This window comes from Pleuronectes platessa, chromosome 11 (assembly GCF_947347685.1).
Source record: "Pleuronectes platessa chromosome 11, fPlePla1.1, whole genome shotgun sequence".
NCBI lineage: Eukaryota > Metazoa > Chordata > Actinopteri > Pleuronectiformes > Pleuronectidae > Pleuronectes > Pleuronectes platessa.
This window is the reverse complement of record NC_070636.1, coordinates 10,736,766-10,754,580: the sequence shown is the minus strand read 5'-3', so window position 1 is coordinate 10,754,580 and position 17,815 is coordinate 10,736,766. Positions and strand designations below refer to the sequence as shown.

Genomic DNA, 17,815 nt, shown 5'->3' with positions numbered 1-17,815 from the left:
TCAGAGTTCTCATTCAATGAATTTCTATTTCGACTCAGTTTTTATCTGCTGAGCGAGAGTTTGAGCCACAACATTCTATATTAAGTGACTGAGTATTAATGCTAATATTAGCTAAATACGGGCAAACGAGAGACTGTTCATATATGTACAGTGACTTATATAATACGCCCAAGTCAGAGGTTCCAGCTGACACCAGAAATGGTACAGGAGGCAGGTCTACATTACTCATCAAAAGACTATCAATTTATTAGAAATAATGTGCTATGCTGTTACTCAACAGTCGACCAAACTCCTTCCAGCCAACAGCAACTGTATTCAGGAATATGAATTTACATTTCATCAAGTAGCACACATTGTAAATGGAAATAAGTTTTATGAAAGAAAAGAAAATAGTACATTGACACCAAACAAAAATACAGAAAATGTGGGGCAAAAATGAAGGCAAATCGCAAATAAAATACTAATTTGAGCAAATCTAATGAGTCTTGGATTTTATATTTTTGTGTATCCTATGTGAAATCCCATTTTACTGTAATTAAATCTTCATATCTTTATAGATACACTATGTGTGGAATATGGAAGGAAAATATAACGACAATTGGTTTGATTAAGAGTATTTGTGAACAAGACATTTCTCCATTATAATCACTACATAAGGTTTAAAATATATCGTTATATCTTTAACACTGGTAAAACGAAAAACCCGTTTCTACACCACGTCCCGCGAGAAAGAACTCGTGTGTCGTCACTTCCGCCAGCCCGTGCTTTTTCTTCGGAGCAGCCCCGTGTCTCTTTCTTTTCGCGCATCATGGCGGACCGGTTCAATAAGGTGTGTAAACGCTGCTGACCATTTCCCCTCATTTTTGCCTTTAACGGCGAGTCTAGTCTTTTTCTTTACATGTAAAGTGCGGGTGACAATGTCAGGGACACTTGGTTTAATCTGTGTCCTGCATGGGGTTTGTTTTAGCACTAGATTTGAACACGTTTGAGGCAGCTAGCAGTAGCCGAGCGGACATGCCTCCATCATGGCAGCTTCCCTGACGAGTCAACGCTGTTAGCTTAGTGGCTTTAGCTTGTGCCCTCGTTAAGTTAAATAACCGAATGAAGCATCGCCCAAATCCCTGATATAAGATGCCCATGCGTTGTTTACAAATGATAATGGTGCTCTAATACCTGGTTGCGATTTTGAAGTTCAAATCACTGTAACTGTGTTGGCATGCTTTGACGTGAATGCTAAGCTAACGTTGTAGCTCAACCGGTGGTTTGGTGTCCATGCGGCCGTCAGAGCTCTTTGAGGAAACGTGCATCTTAAAGAATTGTAACAAACACTAAAAACCTCTTCTGTACAAATCTTGAGTCTGAGGTTTTATGTTAAACTCCATTAGCATTGAGTCGATGTTTAAGACGTAGCATTCTTCATATAGCATTTACGCGGCTAACCTTTTCTTGTTAGCTGACTAGCTTGTGTCAGAAATATAATGGCAATATCTCTGTCTTTTAAACCTGCAGGTTCTGCTACTTGATGGCAGGGGCCATCTACTTGGTCGGCTCGCTGCCCTCGTGGCGAAACAGGTTCTGCTGGGTGAGTTTTTATAAAGTGTGACATAACATGTGTATGTTAGTTAAAGTTGTATCTACTAGCTGCCTGAACACAAGTTCAGTACTAAATGTCACATCTGAGTATCCCCCGAATCTGTCTGTGATCTACCTGTTTGGAGTTTAACTACCATGAGAACTTGCATGCACTACCATCTTAAGGCCAATGTATGCTTCTGCGTTTTGACGGACACGGACAGATAGGACCGCCCTCTCCAACGTGGAACGCCCTCTCCGTGCCTCTCCGAGGCTCCTCGGAGAGCTTTTCGTGCCGCGCTCATTTTTCTAACTATACGTCGAAATGACGGACAGCCCACGGATAGCACTTGGCTGTGATTGGTCCGCTAACGCCAGCATTTCGGAATGGAAACTTCCTGTTCCATTCCCTACATCACAATAAACCAAAATCACAACTACGACTCTATGACTATTGTGACAAGTGTGTCCGGCTGACGGTGGCTGGTTAGAGCACTTACAGCATGTGTGTACGGTCACATAAGGTTATAACGAACTTTGATAACGGGGCTAGCGGGCTAGCCACCATGCTAACTGCGGTGGGAACAGCGCAAAAACCCGCTGACTTTAATCCCACGGCTGTCATGACACTGTTTCTCAAACACCGTCAGGTTAGAAGCAAACACTTGGTAGTAGCTAGTATCGGGTGTCCGTGCTGACTCTGTGTGGAAGCTGGGGGGAGCTAGCTGCCTCCGTGTAGCTTCAAGCTGTTGCAGCTGTTGAATTAGCAACGCAGTTTGGAAACAAGACCGGGGAACCGCTGCGCTAAGACACGATAACATAAGCATTTTGACCCGCTGGGTGTCACTTTATTCAGCAAAAACTGTCGCGTCATCAACATCCTTTTTCTGTTAGTTGCCATCGTTCACTGTGTGTGAGGAGCCGGGAGGACGTAAATAAACCAGCGTGGACTTCTTCTATATACCTCATGAGGTAGGCTTGTCTAAGCTCAACTTCCGTCTCGCCATCTACTGTTCTGGCGGTGAATTGTTTTCACAACAAAAAGGCTCGTAGAACTGTAAATCAAAAAGGGTCCGTCCGATCCGTCCGTCCGTCATTCCGAAACGGACTCGGAGAAGCATACTGAGGCCTTTAGACACATGAAGCTGGTTGTTGTCTTAAGAGTTTTTTGTTCATTCAAAATGCTTAACTTGGGTTTCCATCTCTCTTCAGGTCACAAAGTGGTGGTGGTGAGATGTGAGGGCATCCAAATCTCTGGCAACTTCTACCGTAACAAGCGTAAGTCACTCATTTCCATTTTTGGCCTTTTGAACATGTTTGTTGTCGATGATGATGATTTATCACTGTAATTCGAGTTTAAATGACCATGAGATACCTGACATGCACTACCATCTGAGACATCAGCAGTACATACTGAAGTTGTAGTTTTCACTAAAGTATTTGTAACCTGTACTAAAGTATACATGTACCTTTTGCCCGTCTACAGTGAAGTACCTGTCTTTCCTGCGTAAGAGGATGAACACCAACCCCTCTCGTGGACCGTTCCATTTCAGGGCTCCCAGCAGGATCTTCTGGAGGACAGTCAGAGGTGAAAATGTGGCCAGAATCTAGATAATGAATTTCCCTTTAATACATTTAATTGCGTGCGGAGTAGATTTTTAGCCTAAATATATGAATTGAATTCAACATAAATGTGAATGAAACTTGTATTGTAAAGGCACCCGGGAAGTTTGTAATCAGTCTTAAGATGTTGCTCAGTTTGCTGAGCTCGGTTCAAGTTCATTAAATATGCTGTACATTATGTGAAGTAATGCAAGTGGTTCATATGGAAAGTTATGGGTCTTAAACACATTGAGACTTGAGGCCCTTAATGTTTAATCAGATCAATCTTTACCTCTGGCATGCAGTGAGTTTGGCTCATTTGTTTAAACACAACTCATGCCGAATTAGCAGCCAAGTCAATGTCTGTCTGAATACTCCCCTGGCATGGGTTGACTGAATTGTGACTCCAAACTGTCTAGTGGGCAAAGACTGCAGAACAAATATAACAATAAATGTCTGAATTTAAGCAAATAAAGAAACTATGTTAAAAGAAGCATTTTATAAAATAGGGACATGTAATCAGACCGCTAGCTCTGACACTGACATTGTTAAATTGTCAAATGTGTTGTCTGCATTTGTCGGGTCATATTTATTGTAGAAGTGTTTCTGTTAATTTGATCCAGCACAACTGTTCCTCATTTGACAGTGATGTCATTATCCCGAAGCTGAACATTTTCTGATTGAAAAAACCTTTATTGGATCTGATTGCTGAGTTGAGTGGGAGTGAACATTTGTGCTTGGACAAATTAACGATTTTGTGACAGCTGCAGTCAAATGGAATTTAACGTTGTATTGAACTTCTATTTTCTTTTTGCCTTCAGGCATGGTGCCCCACAAGACCAAGAGAGGTCAGGCTGCTCTGGAGAGGCTGAAGGTGTTTGACGGTATCCCCCCACCCTATGACAAGGTGATTATCTGCAACAAAAAACCACACCTATTTTCTCTATGGACCACATGTGGCTTCATCTGCTGTCTGTGATGTCAATCTAAATACCTTACCTACCTTGTTTGAGTTACCTCTGAAAATAAACAAATATCTGAGACATGCTGCCCAAGCAGTGTGTATTCAGGTCCTTTTCTTCTTTTATCTGACTTGTGAATTTTGTTCCACAGAGGAAGCGTATGGTCGTCCCAGCTGCTCTGAAGATTGTGCGCCTGAAGCCCACTCGCAAGGTGAGCCTTGAATATTATATATGTAAAATTTGCACAAATCAAAACGCTTCAGTTCACTTGCCACAACAGTTCCTACTTGACATTGATGAGATCTTTATTCCTTAACTGATCTATTGATGAGAAATTACGGATCTGATTACTGAGTTGAGTCTTGGACAAGTTGTGCGTTAAGTTGAAGCTTTGAACATAAATTCCTTAAATGCGATATCAATATTATATCTTTAGGAATTCCGTATTCTTTAGCATCTGCAGTAATTTTAGAGCTGCTGGTCGACCAAACTTAATTTGGTTGAGTTGGTGTTTGCAGATATTAACTGTTTGATCACTTCCTTTCCCCTCATAGTACGCCCTCCTCGGCCGTCTGGCACATGAGGTCGGCTGGAAGTATCAGGCCATCACAGCCACCCTGGAGGAGAAGAGAAAGGAGAAGGCCAAGCTCCGCTACTGCAAGAAAAAGACACTGGTCAAGCTGACCAAGGTGGCTGAAAAGAACGTTGAGGGCAAGATCGCAGCCTACACAGCCGTTCTGAAACAGTACGGAGTCCTTGTCTGAACTGGTTCCCTCTGGCCAATAAAGATAAATAAATGTTTATAAATGGTGTCTTGACTTTCGTTTGTTCATGTCTTAGAATTGCACTTTGGGTGAAATGGTTATTTGCTGTAACTAGCTAGTCAACAACATGAGTAATGAGTTTGCATCACTTCAACTACTAATACAGATGAAACTATACTGAAGCATTAATCTTACAAAATGTTTTTTGAATAATATTTGTGCGTAGGTTGATCCTGCTGCATTGTCACTCAGCGTCTGACTGATCCAGTGTAGAATAACTGCTGCTTCAATTATAGTATAAGTGTTTGTAAAAACTGCTGAACAGAATCTCTACTACTACTGAAAAATTAACCTCAGGAGCCGGACTGAATCTTAAATTAAAATAAGTGTGCATGAAGTATCTTTTAGCAATGAGGTGTTAAACTTGAAATGCATGTTAACAAATGTACAGCGTCTTTTAGTAAGATTACCACCGGCTGTTTAATGTGCATTGACACCTGGGCTATAAAATTACATTTGAGGTTATGAGCAAAATCATGTAGTGCTCTACTTGAGATGGCTTGTATTATATATTTATTCCAACCGCATTCTAAGTTCTCTACCAGCAGAGAGCAGTGTTTTACTTTATATGTAAAAATTCTCTGCGGATTGAAAGCATTTCAGCTGCATTATTGAAAGTAGAAACTCTGGGTAGAGGTATCGATAATCAATAAGCAAACCAAATTTTTAATGAAAAATATCAAATTAACTTTGTAAGAAATGTAATGTCTTAGAATGTAATGATTGAAGATGAATGATTTCCTTCAGATTTATTTTCTCGTTCTTTCATTACTTGTCTAAATAAACAAGACGAAAACCGATTCTTTCCCTCAGTCTTACCAAAGTAAAAGCAGCGAAATAAGATATGACTGGGCAAGTTATATTTTTTGTAGTGAGTTTCTTATGTCTTGAAAATATGATGCACTCTTTCAATAATCTACAACTTTATCATTTTATGATAAACTGCAAGAATCTGTTGAAATGTTAAAACCCTCATATTTAAGTTAATCAATAAATCATTTAATACAAGACTGATTCAGTGAACTTGAAGCTGCTCATCAAAGTGTTTCATTACCTGTACACTGATATTGATCAAAGGATTTCCAGCTAAGTCTTCTTAGGACTTAATCAGAGCCAACAGATCTTTGTTATTTAAGATCAGTTTATTCTGAGCAGTTTAGCTGAACTTTTGTCCTGAACCAGCGGAATCTCCTGGGCGGCCTTCGGTGCCCTTCTCTACTTAAAGTAGGACAGATCGTGATGTTTTTTTTTTCTTCAACAAAGTCACTTTGTCTTTTCAACAGGACTTTTTCCATCTGACTTGATCCAACCAGGAAAAAGAGTACCACTTTAGCTTTTAGCTGACCGAAAGTTCATGACAACCGATGATTGACGTGGTACATTTTACTGCCCCACATGGGACCTATCTGCATCAGTTTTATGCATCCATCAATGTGTGTTTTTTAAATGGCAGCATTCACTAGAGCAAACTGAACGGACACTGACTGCCTTCCAGTCGGATTCGGTTGCAGGTTAACTCGATGAGCTCTGGTAACCTCAGAGTCAGGTCCCTGCAGGGATCCGTCTCCTTTTTACTGAGATTTCACATTGTTTCGTTTGAGAGATTCTTACAACCAAGGAAGTAAAAATCAAAAGGCTGCAGAGAGGAGTTTCTACTCTTTTGACGAAATGCAACTATGGCAGGGAGTTACATGACACAGCCTTATTTTAAGGAGACACAACTCTACAAGCATTGTTTTCACCAGTGGATTTAATACAACATTTACAATAGACATATTGTCTTTCTATGCAGCAAAGTCGATAAGCGAATCATTATTATTATGATAAGAAATACTTGTGTGTATATATATGTATAAAAGATGGTCCACTAACCAGAAAGTCAGGGGTTTGAACCCTAAGCTCCTCCAGTCTGCATTGTGAAGTGCTATTGGGCAAGATAGTCGTCAGTGTGATAGTAAAATTGCTGAGTGTCGAAGTGCTGTATGAATGTGAATGCATTTAGTGGTTCTTAAACATTCTTTGGGCTGGTAACCATCTGGCAAATCTGTCCCGAAGTCCCATCTGGACTTTTCAAAGTATAAATGTGATTAGCTGAATTTAAGGGGCTCAAAAACTCTGCAGTTTTGTGGACGCAAGATGTAAATGTTGCTAAAGTGTTGTGGAAAATAAAATCTTGATGCCGCCTGAGACGAATGCAGAACGCTTTTCCTTTAATGTAAACCTCTTCACGCACCTGCCTCAACACTTCCTCCGAACCTCTTGCAATGTCTTAGAGTGATTAGTTATGCGTGTGTGGGCATTGTCTTAGTGTCATATGGCATTTCTCCTTCTAACTGACTCAGACTAAGGCGAATCTTGGCTTATCTTCCTGATTAAAGCGTAAAGAAAAACTGCCAAGACACCCCATACTTTCTGTGTTTGTCTTATCCCCCTCTCTCTGTGCTGGAGACTCACATGCCCCCCCTGAAAGCAGGGCCCACTAAGGATCAGGCAGGGGGCCAATCTGACGCCTGTCTCCCTGTGTTAAGGGCGGATGTCGTTACATATCACAGTGACGGCTCCAAAAATGTCATTTTTTTGAAAACGCCGTTGCAGTAACTCGCTCTCTAATCACAGCATCTGAGACAGATTGAAAAAGACCACGAGTGTCTGAAACTGCTCTTGCAGGCCCAGCCTATAATGGGCTCCAGCAATTACACACATCCTCCTCTTCCTCCGCCTCTTCTTCCTAAAACTGGCTGGTGTTTAAGTGTTTGGCTCCAGAATTGGTAGTGCTCATCTGTGTGGGAGCCATAAAGTGGTTTCCCAGAAATGGAAGAGATTTCAACTCGAATAGAAATTTGAAATCTCCAAACTTTTTGAGTCAGGAAATATGAGGTATAAGAATGCAACTGCGACTGTTGTGCATACTTTTCCATTTGAAACAGGTGGATGAAGTAGTTTGGACACATTAGTGGGAGGTGTTGCTTGGTGACACACGCTGCCAGAATCGGAGGTCTAGTAATGAAGAGGATCTTGCCCTTTTTTAGCAGAATGTTTTTTATGTATGCATGTATAATTAGTGTTCATAGACCTGGCTGGCTGCAATTTAGGTCATAGACCCCACCTCCTCCATTTTAGTGGATGGGACATGGATCAAACTAAAACGTACATGCTGAATAAATTTAAAGTTGTTCTTATTAAACAGATGAATGTTGAAGTTTGGTTGGTATTAGTTTTTTGACGATATAAAAATGGGCTTAAATGTCATGATTGACAGCTGAGACTCACTCGCCACCCGTCCCCAGGATATTTTGGCCATTTGGCTTAATTATTGTAAAGTAGGAGCAGCTGCGGATGTGTCCTCCATCTTTTTATGCACTTTCAAAGTCCAGTGTTGTGCAAGTTCACTACTCTCATGAACTAGTTCAAAGTTCAGTTCATACAAGTAAACATGAATAGTTCACGTTCATAGTTCACCATTTAAATTCTGAACTAGTTCATATTTCAGTTCATTTCATAGTTTTAAGGTGGAAAGTGAGAATGAAAGACTTAACTTGTTAAAGAAAACCTTATCCATCACTACCCCTTGCCTTTACTGTCGGAATGTTTATCAGACAGTGTGTAAAAATCCCTCAGATAATAATAAGGTGCATCGGATCTCAGATGTAGTTGCTGAGTCTGCGTCTCTGCTTTCTCTTGCCATCTGTATATGAGACCGAGAGCTGTTGTGCTCCAGGTATGGCCTGCCCCTTTAAGGAAAGTTTGTAGTGTGTGACGTAGTGCACCAGGGTATTGTGGGAAAATACGCTAAAAGTGTGTTTTTAAGGAGAAGTGACGGAGCACCTAGCGAGTGTTGCTCCTACTGTATATCCGAGAAATAAAGTGGCCGCATTCCAAGTAAAGAAACATCTCCACCTCCTTCTTGACGGAGCGGTCCGGACGGCTGGTTACCGGCCAGACAGCGAGCCAAGATAAGCAGTGACAGGGGCGGCTCCTGGTATAGGCGACATAGGAGACTGATTTATCATGACGTGACACATGCAATGTAAAATAATACATTAACGTCACACCATCATCCTCTAACCCCGGGGACCCACCGGAGGTAGAAGCGCTGTGAAAAGCGGTCCGCCTCCTTTCCTCGCCCATGTTAAATACTTTGGCTGTTCGCACCGGCAGCGTAGTGCCGGGAAGAACCAGGAAGCGCCGCAGCCACACACACACAAGCACATAATCTCCTGTGGGGGGGTAGCGGCTACAGGCTTGCGTAGGTCAGTCACCTGTTAAGACCAGCATCATCTACCCCTGAACCAGCGCGGAGAAATGATGATGAAATGTAATAAAACATTTTAAATATAAAATTAAATTAAATATACAAATTTTTTAATTAAATTAAATGGGGTAAACAATAAATAAAAATGGAGCCTGTTTGAAAGCGAAAGATTTTGAGTAGATTACTCTGATCAAAACTGTACACCTACCCCCCCCCCCCCCCCCCCCCCCCCCCAAGTGGGCAGTTTCTTTTGCGCAATACAATAAACAGTATCTCAAATCGAATGCATAAATGCTATTGAAACCACAGTCCTCTCATATAGGTGATGTTTTATTACAGTGTTAGTTCAGATTGCATTTGGCTAAAGAGAATGATAAAAGGTTTTTTACATATGTAGCATGTATTAAAAGTATTATTTAATTCCGCCAGAAATCCTTCTGTTTTTGTTAATTAATGATTTTGGTACTGTGTGTTTCACATGTGTTTGGCTCCCTCTGTTGGTCGCGAGTGGCTATTGTATTTATCCTCCTCCCGGTTTTCACCAGAATGTTCTAGATCTGGCTGAGACCGGTACGTATCGTTTACAGCGCGACACTAATGTGTAAAGTTTGTAATTTAAGTAATCTGTAAGTTGTTTAAAATGTGTCATGTGTTTCATACGATCATAGTAGTCGAGTTGCTTCATTCTTTTATGGTTTATTTTCATTTTTGAGTTAGTTCAGAGTGTTACAGCAAGCTAGCAAACATGTATTAAGTTTTCTAGCTTGCTTGTGTAAGTGCGTAGGTGTCCGTCATTTTGTGTCCTGAAGAATGCCTTCTGAACTGTGTATTTTTTTTGTTAGGCATGTGACCAAATGATGAATGTTTTCTGTTCTTTTGCTGAACCTCTGAACAGGTATGTTTTGTTGCATAAGACTCATGTTGATTTTGTAAATAGAAGATTTGATTATTTTAATGATGTGTTTGATTGAATGTGAGACATTCAAAGGTAATTGTAAATTATAGTTTTGTTATTTATTTTTATGAATACTTTGAGTATTTTGGAACTTACTATTTTTTATATAGGTCTTTTTGTTTTTATTAGACACCAGAATCTTTTAGATCTGGCTGAGACCGGCATGTGACCAAATGATGAATGTTTTCTGTTCTTTTGCTGAACCTCTGAACAGAAATAAAAGTCCTGTGTCAAGAAAAGAACAAGTCCTGGTCATCCATTTTTAGACACAACGCAGAGAAAATCACCACCAGAGAGACCGGTTACACATACAAGCACAAGCTGATGAGTTTCCTGAGCTTTTTTAAATTTTATTATCAGTGATGTCATATTTCCATGGAGTCTGTCTCAAAGAGAGCTTTAAAATCCGATTAGCAAAGGGGAGCACATCAAGGTGTACAGTTTGAATATGATTACTAATTCATTCCCGATGAAAAAAGCCTTTGGTATATGAGTCGATGCAGTAGTGCCACAGATGAGCTGACTCCCTTTAAACAGTCAGTCTGAATTTTCTCCAGTCCCTGTTAATGTCACCCTTGAATGGGAACACATTTATTCCAAGTCTCAAAAGACTGGCTTTGAGAAGTATAAGAAAAAGATAAAGAGCGAGAGAAAAAGATAGAGTTTGAGTTTGGTCAGCCATGAGATCTAACAGAAAAATCTGAAACCTGTGGACCTGACTGAAAGGCAAAGGGCAAGCATCCATAAATCAATGGCTTTTATACAACAACTGCAAAAATAATTGAATGTAAGTTATTACTTGTCCATATAGACTGGCCTCTACACTCAGATTAATAGTTTTCATTCTTCTCCTCAGAATTGCATTCTGAAAATCTATACAACTTATTCAAGCTATTGATGCACTGTGCATGTCCCGTTCCACTGTGCTCTCCCACACAGAACGAGACCGAGAATTCTCTTCGTGGCTCCGTGAGGTGCAGCCCTTTGTCATTCTGTTGTATTAATGTCATCAAACAAACAACAAGACAGATACATTGTTCCAGACCTTTTCACTGAATACACTGGCACCACCAGAACAATGTTAATGGTGGTTTGACTAAATGTATTTTAGCTCATAAGTGGCAGAATGTTTCATGGTACATGTCCCATCCAGTAACACGGAGGAGGCGGGGTTTATGGTGGTTGACTTATGGTTGGAATCATTGACTGTATATAAAGACTGTGCAGCCAAAGCATCTCAATGGCCCCCTGGTGGCTGGCTGCAGTAGAGGTCAAATACCTGGCCTTATCCTAGTTAGAGAAGGGGAACATCAAAGAACAAACATGAAATATTTCCTCCAAATATGTTTCTGCCATTTTGTGAATTTATTACAATTTTCAAAGCTATTATATGAAACTCTGGCTGCTAGGGGTCTCTCAATCAGAACAGAAGACTAAGCTTGATAATTTCGTGAGCTGGCGTGGGATCATGGGAGTTGTTGTCTTCACCAACATTGCTGCCGCAAATTATATTCATGCATGTGGCTATGTTTTAAAGTTTTATTCACGATACGCAGAAACGGCAGTGAATAATCATGATCCATTGCGAGTGACTAATACAAACAGTGGAAGGAAAAAACCGACGACTGGCTAACTGTGTGTTTTTCTTCCGTCATACATCATTTGCCGGGGAAGTTATATCAGCCATGAGTAAAGTGGATTTGACATCTTAGTACATTTTGGATTATATAAGTTAACAAAATCTATAAAATAGGCCATGTCATTTACACATTTTAAGAAAAGAATTGTTAGCAAAATATGAAACCTTTCTGGTCACTTACTTACCAACCACATGGGCTAAATCATATTTACTTTACAAAATTCCAGTGCAGGAGAAAAATGCAGAAGTGTAACTGGGGTGCAGCTCTTCTATAATGTTATGTAATGTATAAACTTACCTATGCAAAATACAAAAACACACCTACACTGTTCAACCCACACAAAGGTGTTCACCACAAGTCGTAAGTACCTTTCATAAAACCCTATTTACATGATGTGTGCGCTCTGTGACACATTTCTATTTACATGAGCTGAAGTGCAGACATGTCCGGGTCTTGTTTGTATTCAGTGACCTCTGAGTGTAATTGAAAAGATGGAAAATGACGGCAGAGCAGCTCCGTTCATTCAGTCAAGCTGAAGTCATTATATCTGTTTATGGAAAAGAGCAGCTGCAAAATTCAGACAAGAGACGCTGCAGCGGTGAGGGATCGCTGTTGGCCGCGCAGAGTCACAAATTGAATTCAGAAAATTGAGATCTGGGATGAGAGAACGACCAATCACAGAAACCTTTATCGACTTCACTGTAACGAGACCCCTCTGACGTAAACACACACGGTACACACACCTGCTACTTATGCTCACTGCACAGGGTCGAGTGAGTGTTTTGTGAGACGTTGCATTTTCCTCCGTTGTGACAGCGGATGTACATCCACGGCAAAGTGTCTTTGAGCAAAAATAAAACCCCACGGTTCCTGCAGATGGTCGAGCCAGCACTTGTTCTCCCTGGTGAGATAGACGTGCACAAGTGGCTCATGGGAAAAGCATGGAGAGAACAAATCCCTCGTTACACACTGCGTAACACAGTGTGACTAACAACCAGCTTTTTTAATTTTCCAATATGAAACAACTACAGTCTTGCGGCTGTGATGTATAACCTGTGCATATTTGTAACAACTAGTCAATAACATGCTTAATTGAGCATGTGGCCTATTGCATGGGAGTCGATAACTGTATGCTGTGTGTGTGTGTCGGTGAAGCAAATGAGATTAGATGTACCACTGTCAGCAGACTCGCATTGTTGAGGCCATGTGGTTTCAAATATTGCTCACTTGCAATGTTTCCCTCATGTTTCACCAGGGACGGGGGAACTTTCAGCCTCTGGAACGCATGCAGCCCACTTAACAATCCATAGATACAGAACAGAATGCAATGGAAAGAAAATAACATGAATAGCAAAGTAACACGTCCATCAGGATGGTCCCCTCTGGCTGTTTGGTTCTCTGGTCACGGTCAGGGCACACTCACGAGAAGGATCATGGTTACTGTCAGTAGATTCAGAATGTTGAGTTTTGCAGGAGAATGGAACAAACGATAAAGACGAGACAGTCGAGTTTGCAGAGATGTGCTGTGATGGATTCGGTCCGATCTCGAGCTTCACTGCAGCAGAAACATGTAGATAAACTGTATGATAAGATAAGATGAGATGAGATAATATAAGAACATCCTTGATTAGTGCCACAATAGGGAAACATGCAATATTACAACAGCAAGAGTCAAAAGGCATAAGGCATCAGTTAGAAATAGGTAACATACAATTCTTAAGTGAAGGATAATAACACTTAAGTTTAAGGAATAGAAAAAATATAGAAAAATATGAATGGAATAGAAACAAATATATACAGAGTAAAAACAAGACATATACTGTATGTGCAGTGTGAAAACATGTACAGTGAACAGATTGCACCTGAACCATTGTAATGCACATGGCAGAAGGAAAATAGCACGTTTAATATTTCACAGTTAAGAATTAAAAAAGGACAAAACAATGTGGAAGTTAACAAGAACTCTGTCAGAGGCAAATTTTGTGTTGAGTAAGCTAATGGCGAAGAAACATAGGTACGTAAAGGGATTTTATGCCTCTGCACATCGACAGCCAGGAGACAAAAGCATTACGTTTTCATTTTGTCGTGTCTCACATTCTTGTGAACACAATATCTACAGAACACCTGGAGGGAACTTCAATAAGTTTTGTACAAATAATCAGTTGAACTCAAGGATTTCCGTGGTAAAGGTCACAGTGACCTCACAAAACATGTTTTTTGGCCACTTGATCATGATAGTAACATTTTCACCAGTTGTAACTTGGACTCAAACATTAACTGATTCAATTTCAGTTTTCAAAGGGCACAGTGGCCTCATATTATTGTGAATGTAATATTTGTCAGGAGGCATAGGACCATAGGATGATAGTGCCACAAGTCACAAAATCATAGTAGATGATTTTGGATCTAACACTGGATTAATAATGTATACAGCTGAATTCAGGAGACCTGTATATAAATAAGCATCAGAAGAACTTCAAAACAAATCGTCTGTGTAAAATGTTAATATCTCCAGGTCTTACTTTGCACTATTTGATTCTTGACTCATTATCCTGGTATAGTATAGTAGAGTAGTACAGTGTTTAGTAGTTAATATCTTGTCCTGTAAAAGAGCCTCTGGAGGGATCTGCTGCCTCTCATTACTCAGCTCTGAGGCACCCTCCTCTTCTTTTGAATGTAAACCCACTATGACTGTAGCAAAGGGGGAATATACTCTGAGTCCTCGCAGTATATTGCTTTTCCCAGTTGCTCAGGGATGTGGGTTTTTGCTGCTTACTCCAGGTTGTGGGAGTGTTTGCCTCACTCCAATAAGTAGCAACTTTGTGAAGTTCACGACGTGCAGTTCTTTTAGTGGAGACTCTCACAGAGATATCGATTCAATTCTCCGAAAATCTTTCAGGTCTTCAGTGCTCCTTGATTTAGATTATCTGCGAGCTTTGGCTTTAGCCGACACATTTTAACCATTTAAGCTCCTTTTAAAGGCAGTTATCCGAGAAGTCCACCTTTAACGGGGGCATGGATTATACTGTCATCGGCTGCCCTGCAAGTATCGACCTGCTGCCTGTCACTGACATTGTGTGACCAGTTTAATGGTTTTTGTGACCACAAGTATTTTTCAAATGTCAGTTTTCTAAGGATGAAGATTTTATATTCAGCTTTACCTTTTAATTTGAGTAAACATCTTAACAGGTCAAGCTTGGATTTAATAATTTAAGGGCATTTGAATTGCATGAGAGGTGGAGCTAGGAAACGCCTACGTGACAAACATATCTCGCTTTTCTTGCAGTCTGGACCAAAGATTTGACCTTCGAGGAACATGATTAATAATGCATACTTTATCTTCCTCGGTAGATCTATCTCTTAACCTTATATTCATAGTCAATGGGGGGTTATACTGCAGGAAGGAATATATACCCCAAGGTTCCACATGGGCTCAATCTTCTCGATCAATGATTTAAAACAAAGTAGAAACAAACTAAGCAAAGTGACACATTGGAAAGCAGCTGGAGAATGAATCGTCTTCCTTAAAAGGAAAACCACTGAAATGACTTCTCAAGTTAAAACAACCCTGTGCTACTTTTACTGAGAAACACCGCCCTCTGCAGCCACACATGGTGATTACCTCTGCAAAGCGGGTTATGTTTTCATTGTTTGTTTGTTAGACTTTATGCAGGACTACGATTTTCGATTTTAAACCTGGAGCAATTCTCTTTTAAACCCATTCTCTTTTGGAAAGGATTCAGGGGGCAGATCCCGCCCTCCCTTTCCTAAACATCGCGACATAGGGCTCTCTGAGTTCCGATGTTCCTCATGATCCCCGGCTTCCTGAATCAGAGGAGCTGCTGCTGTAACAAATGCACCAAACTCTGTTCAGAGTGCTGATTCTTGGAAATGTCCTCCTCTCTGAATATTGGAGATAAATGCTGGTTGTTAATTACTTCTAGGTCCGTTCCACACTTTTAACAGGAGTTCGTACCTGCTCACCAAAGTTACCTGGAGTAAGTACAGGTGTTCAGGGTGAGCAGTGGGAATAAAAGCACCATTCTTCCTATTCCTGGTCAGTGGACCATCAAACTCATTTTGAAGCTTATATTTTAAGGTAAGAAAGTTGCTCAGTATCGCTCTAACTTTCACCAGACCAGTTCAGTTTCTGCCAGAATTGGATTATATGAAATTACTTCAGAAGGGAGGTCAACCTCCATTTCATTCCCACGCACCGACTGACCGTTATACACACAAACAAACACACAGTCACTCATACACACACACACACACACACACACACACACACACACACACACACACACACACACAGGTAAGAACAAAGACTAAACTCTGAGATGTTCAGCTCGATTTTTGGATCGTGAAAGCGAGGAGCGAGAAGTCGGGGAGAGGAGGAGAGACATGACACAATCATTACAAGAAGAGAATAAATAAGAAAACAGCACAAAGAATTCCTTTTGGTCAGTTTAAAGATTTTGTTACTAAATAAAAGAAAAAGAAGCCTAAATTATTTCTGCATTCTTCCATCATCTGCGTCATCGATTTTTCTGCTAGATGCTCTGCAGCTCCATTGATTATGCAGCCGGACTTTGCACAGGAGGGTAAAGACCACTAAATTTGCAGGCTTATCAAAGCTGAAGGACAGAAGCTATTTTCAGTATTGGTCTCTGAGGAACATTAAACAATTGTTGCGTATTGATTCCTGGTTGTTCATTTACACAATACTGTAAACAATGGCAATATAAAATATTTGACGTTACATCTAAAAGAACTGAGACTTTTGAATTGGTTTCCTAAAATGATATATCCTGTAATAAGCAGCGAAATAGAACCTTAAATTGTTAGTTTTCTAATGACAAAGCATTTATCGTTGAGGTTTGGGAAACAAAACATTAACTAATGTGGAGTTAATGCATTTGGCTTCCATGCATTCTCTCTCAGTCTGAATTGAGCTTTAAAACTGGGATTTGAAGTCCGTTGGTATGTATTACAGTTTTTTTTCGATTTATATAAACACTAAAATCACAGCATGGAAGCCATTAGGGCTCCAGATGCAGCCGCCCACCTTCAAGCGCACGCGTGAACCATGCACGAGCCACCCCGACTGATAGAGCTCATCCAGAACAAATTCCGTCTCCACCGGATCAATCTCAAACTCGCAACATTATGAATTCTCTCTCCGTTATGAGGAGGCTGATTTGTGGGAGATTCACCTGTGATGAGACAGATATTGAGCGAGCCTGTAGACTTCAGGGACAAATTTCAAAACAAATATACTTTATTGCCTCACGCTCACAGTCACAGTTAGAGTTTATGCAGACACACAAACGCCAGAATAAAGTCCCTATACATACAGTGTTATCTGGTGTGGTATGCACTGTCCGTGGCCCTTGTGTTAACAGTCTTGACATTTCTAGGATAAACAAGCACAAATTTGCATTCATCTCCTCCCAGAACTCAACATATTCACACACTTGGGAATAAAATGCTCTGAGCAAGATATGGAACTGCTCTAAAGAAATCTGTCAATGCAGGCAGCCCCTTGAGTCTGCTGGTTATCCACCGCTGCGAGAGCACGCTGCAACGCAGACAATCCAGCTCTGTTTTTATACTCCCCCTAGCTCACTTGGGTCATAATAAGCTGCAGGAAATACTTGAATATAATATTTATATTCATAACTTCGAGGCATCTGTTTGCTAACCGAGCAGCTCATATCTGTGTCCACTGGCTGGGATGGGATGGCTCAGATGTTTCGGTGTTGTCGCCCGTCCATATCGTCCGTATGCTGAGTATTAAGAGTCAGGCTGGAAAGAAGCTTACCCCCCCCCCCCCCCCCCCCCACAAAAAAGATCAACACCATGTGAAGCATGTAATTTGCAAAATTCCATCAAGTGTGTGCTGGATCTCACAGGCAGATTGTCGTATATAAATACTGCATATTAGTCCATACATTTTGAAAGCACAGAAGGCTAAATATCACTGATGAAAACTGTATTTTGCATTT

At 40.6% G+C, this 17,815-nt stretch overlaps 1 protein-coding gene, 1 long non-coding RNA gene and 3 other non-coding genes across 5 annotated transcripts; all 5 read left to right on the top strand.

Moving 5' to 3' along the window:
* Positions 1 to 198: 198 nt before the first annotated feature.
* On the top strand, positions 199 to 4,943 carry LOC128451086 (60S ribosomal protein L13a). The gene is made up of 8 exons (XM_053434851.1): positions 199 to 214; positions 729 to 829; positions 1,510 to 1,582; positions 2,785 to 2,850; positions 3,059 to 3,160; positions 3,996 to 4,081; positions 4,288 to 4,347; positions 4,691 to 4,943. Exons 1-8 carry the CDS (start codon positions 199 to 201, stop codon positions 4,898 to 4,900), a joined length of 714 nt encoding a protein of 237 aa, XP_053290826.1. The 3' UTR covers positions 4,901 to 4,943.
* Positions 2,892 to 2,974, top strand: LOC128452542 (small nucleolar RNA Z195/SNORD33/SNORD32 family). Its single transcript, XR_008341034.1, has one exon. It is a non-coding gene; the product is annotated as a small nucleolar RNA Z195/SNORD33/SNORD32 family (small nucleolar RNA).
* On the top strand, positions 3,815 to 3,889 carry LOC128452549 (small nucleolar RNA SNORD50). Its single transcript, XR_008341041.1, has one exon. It is a non-coding gene; the product is annotated as a small nucleolar RNA SNORD50 (small nucleolar RNA).
* LOC128452547 (small nucleolar RNA SNORD34) lies at positions 4,143 to 4,222 on the top strand. The gene has a single exon (XR_008341039.1). It is a non-coding gene; the product is annotated as a small nucleolar RNA SNORD34 (small nucleolar RNA).
* Positions 4,944 to 9,743: 4,800 nt separating the features above from the next.
* On the top strand, positions 9,744 to 11,789 carry LOC128451521 (uncharacterized). The gene is made up of 2 exons (XR_008340113.1): positions 9,744 to 10,107; positions 11,107 to 11,789. It is a non-coding gene; the product is annotated as an uncharacterized LOC128451521 (long non-coding RNA).
* Positions 11,790 to 17,815: the final 6,026 nt, after the last annotated feature.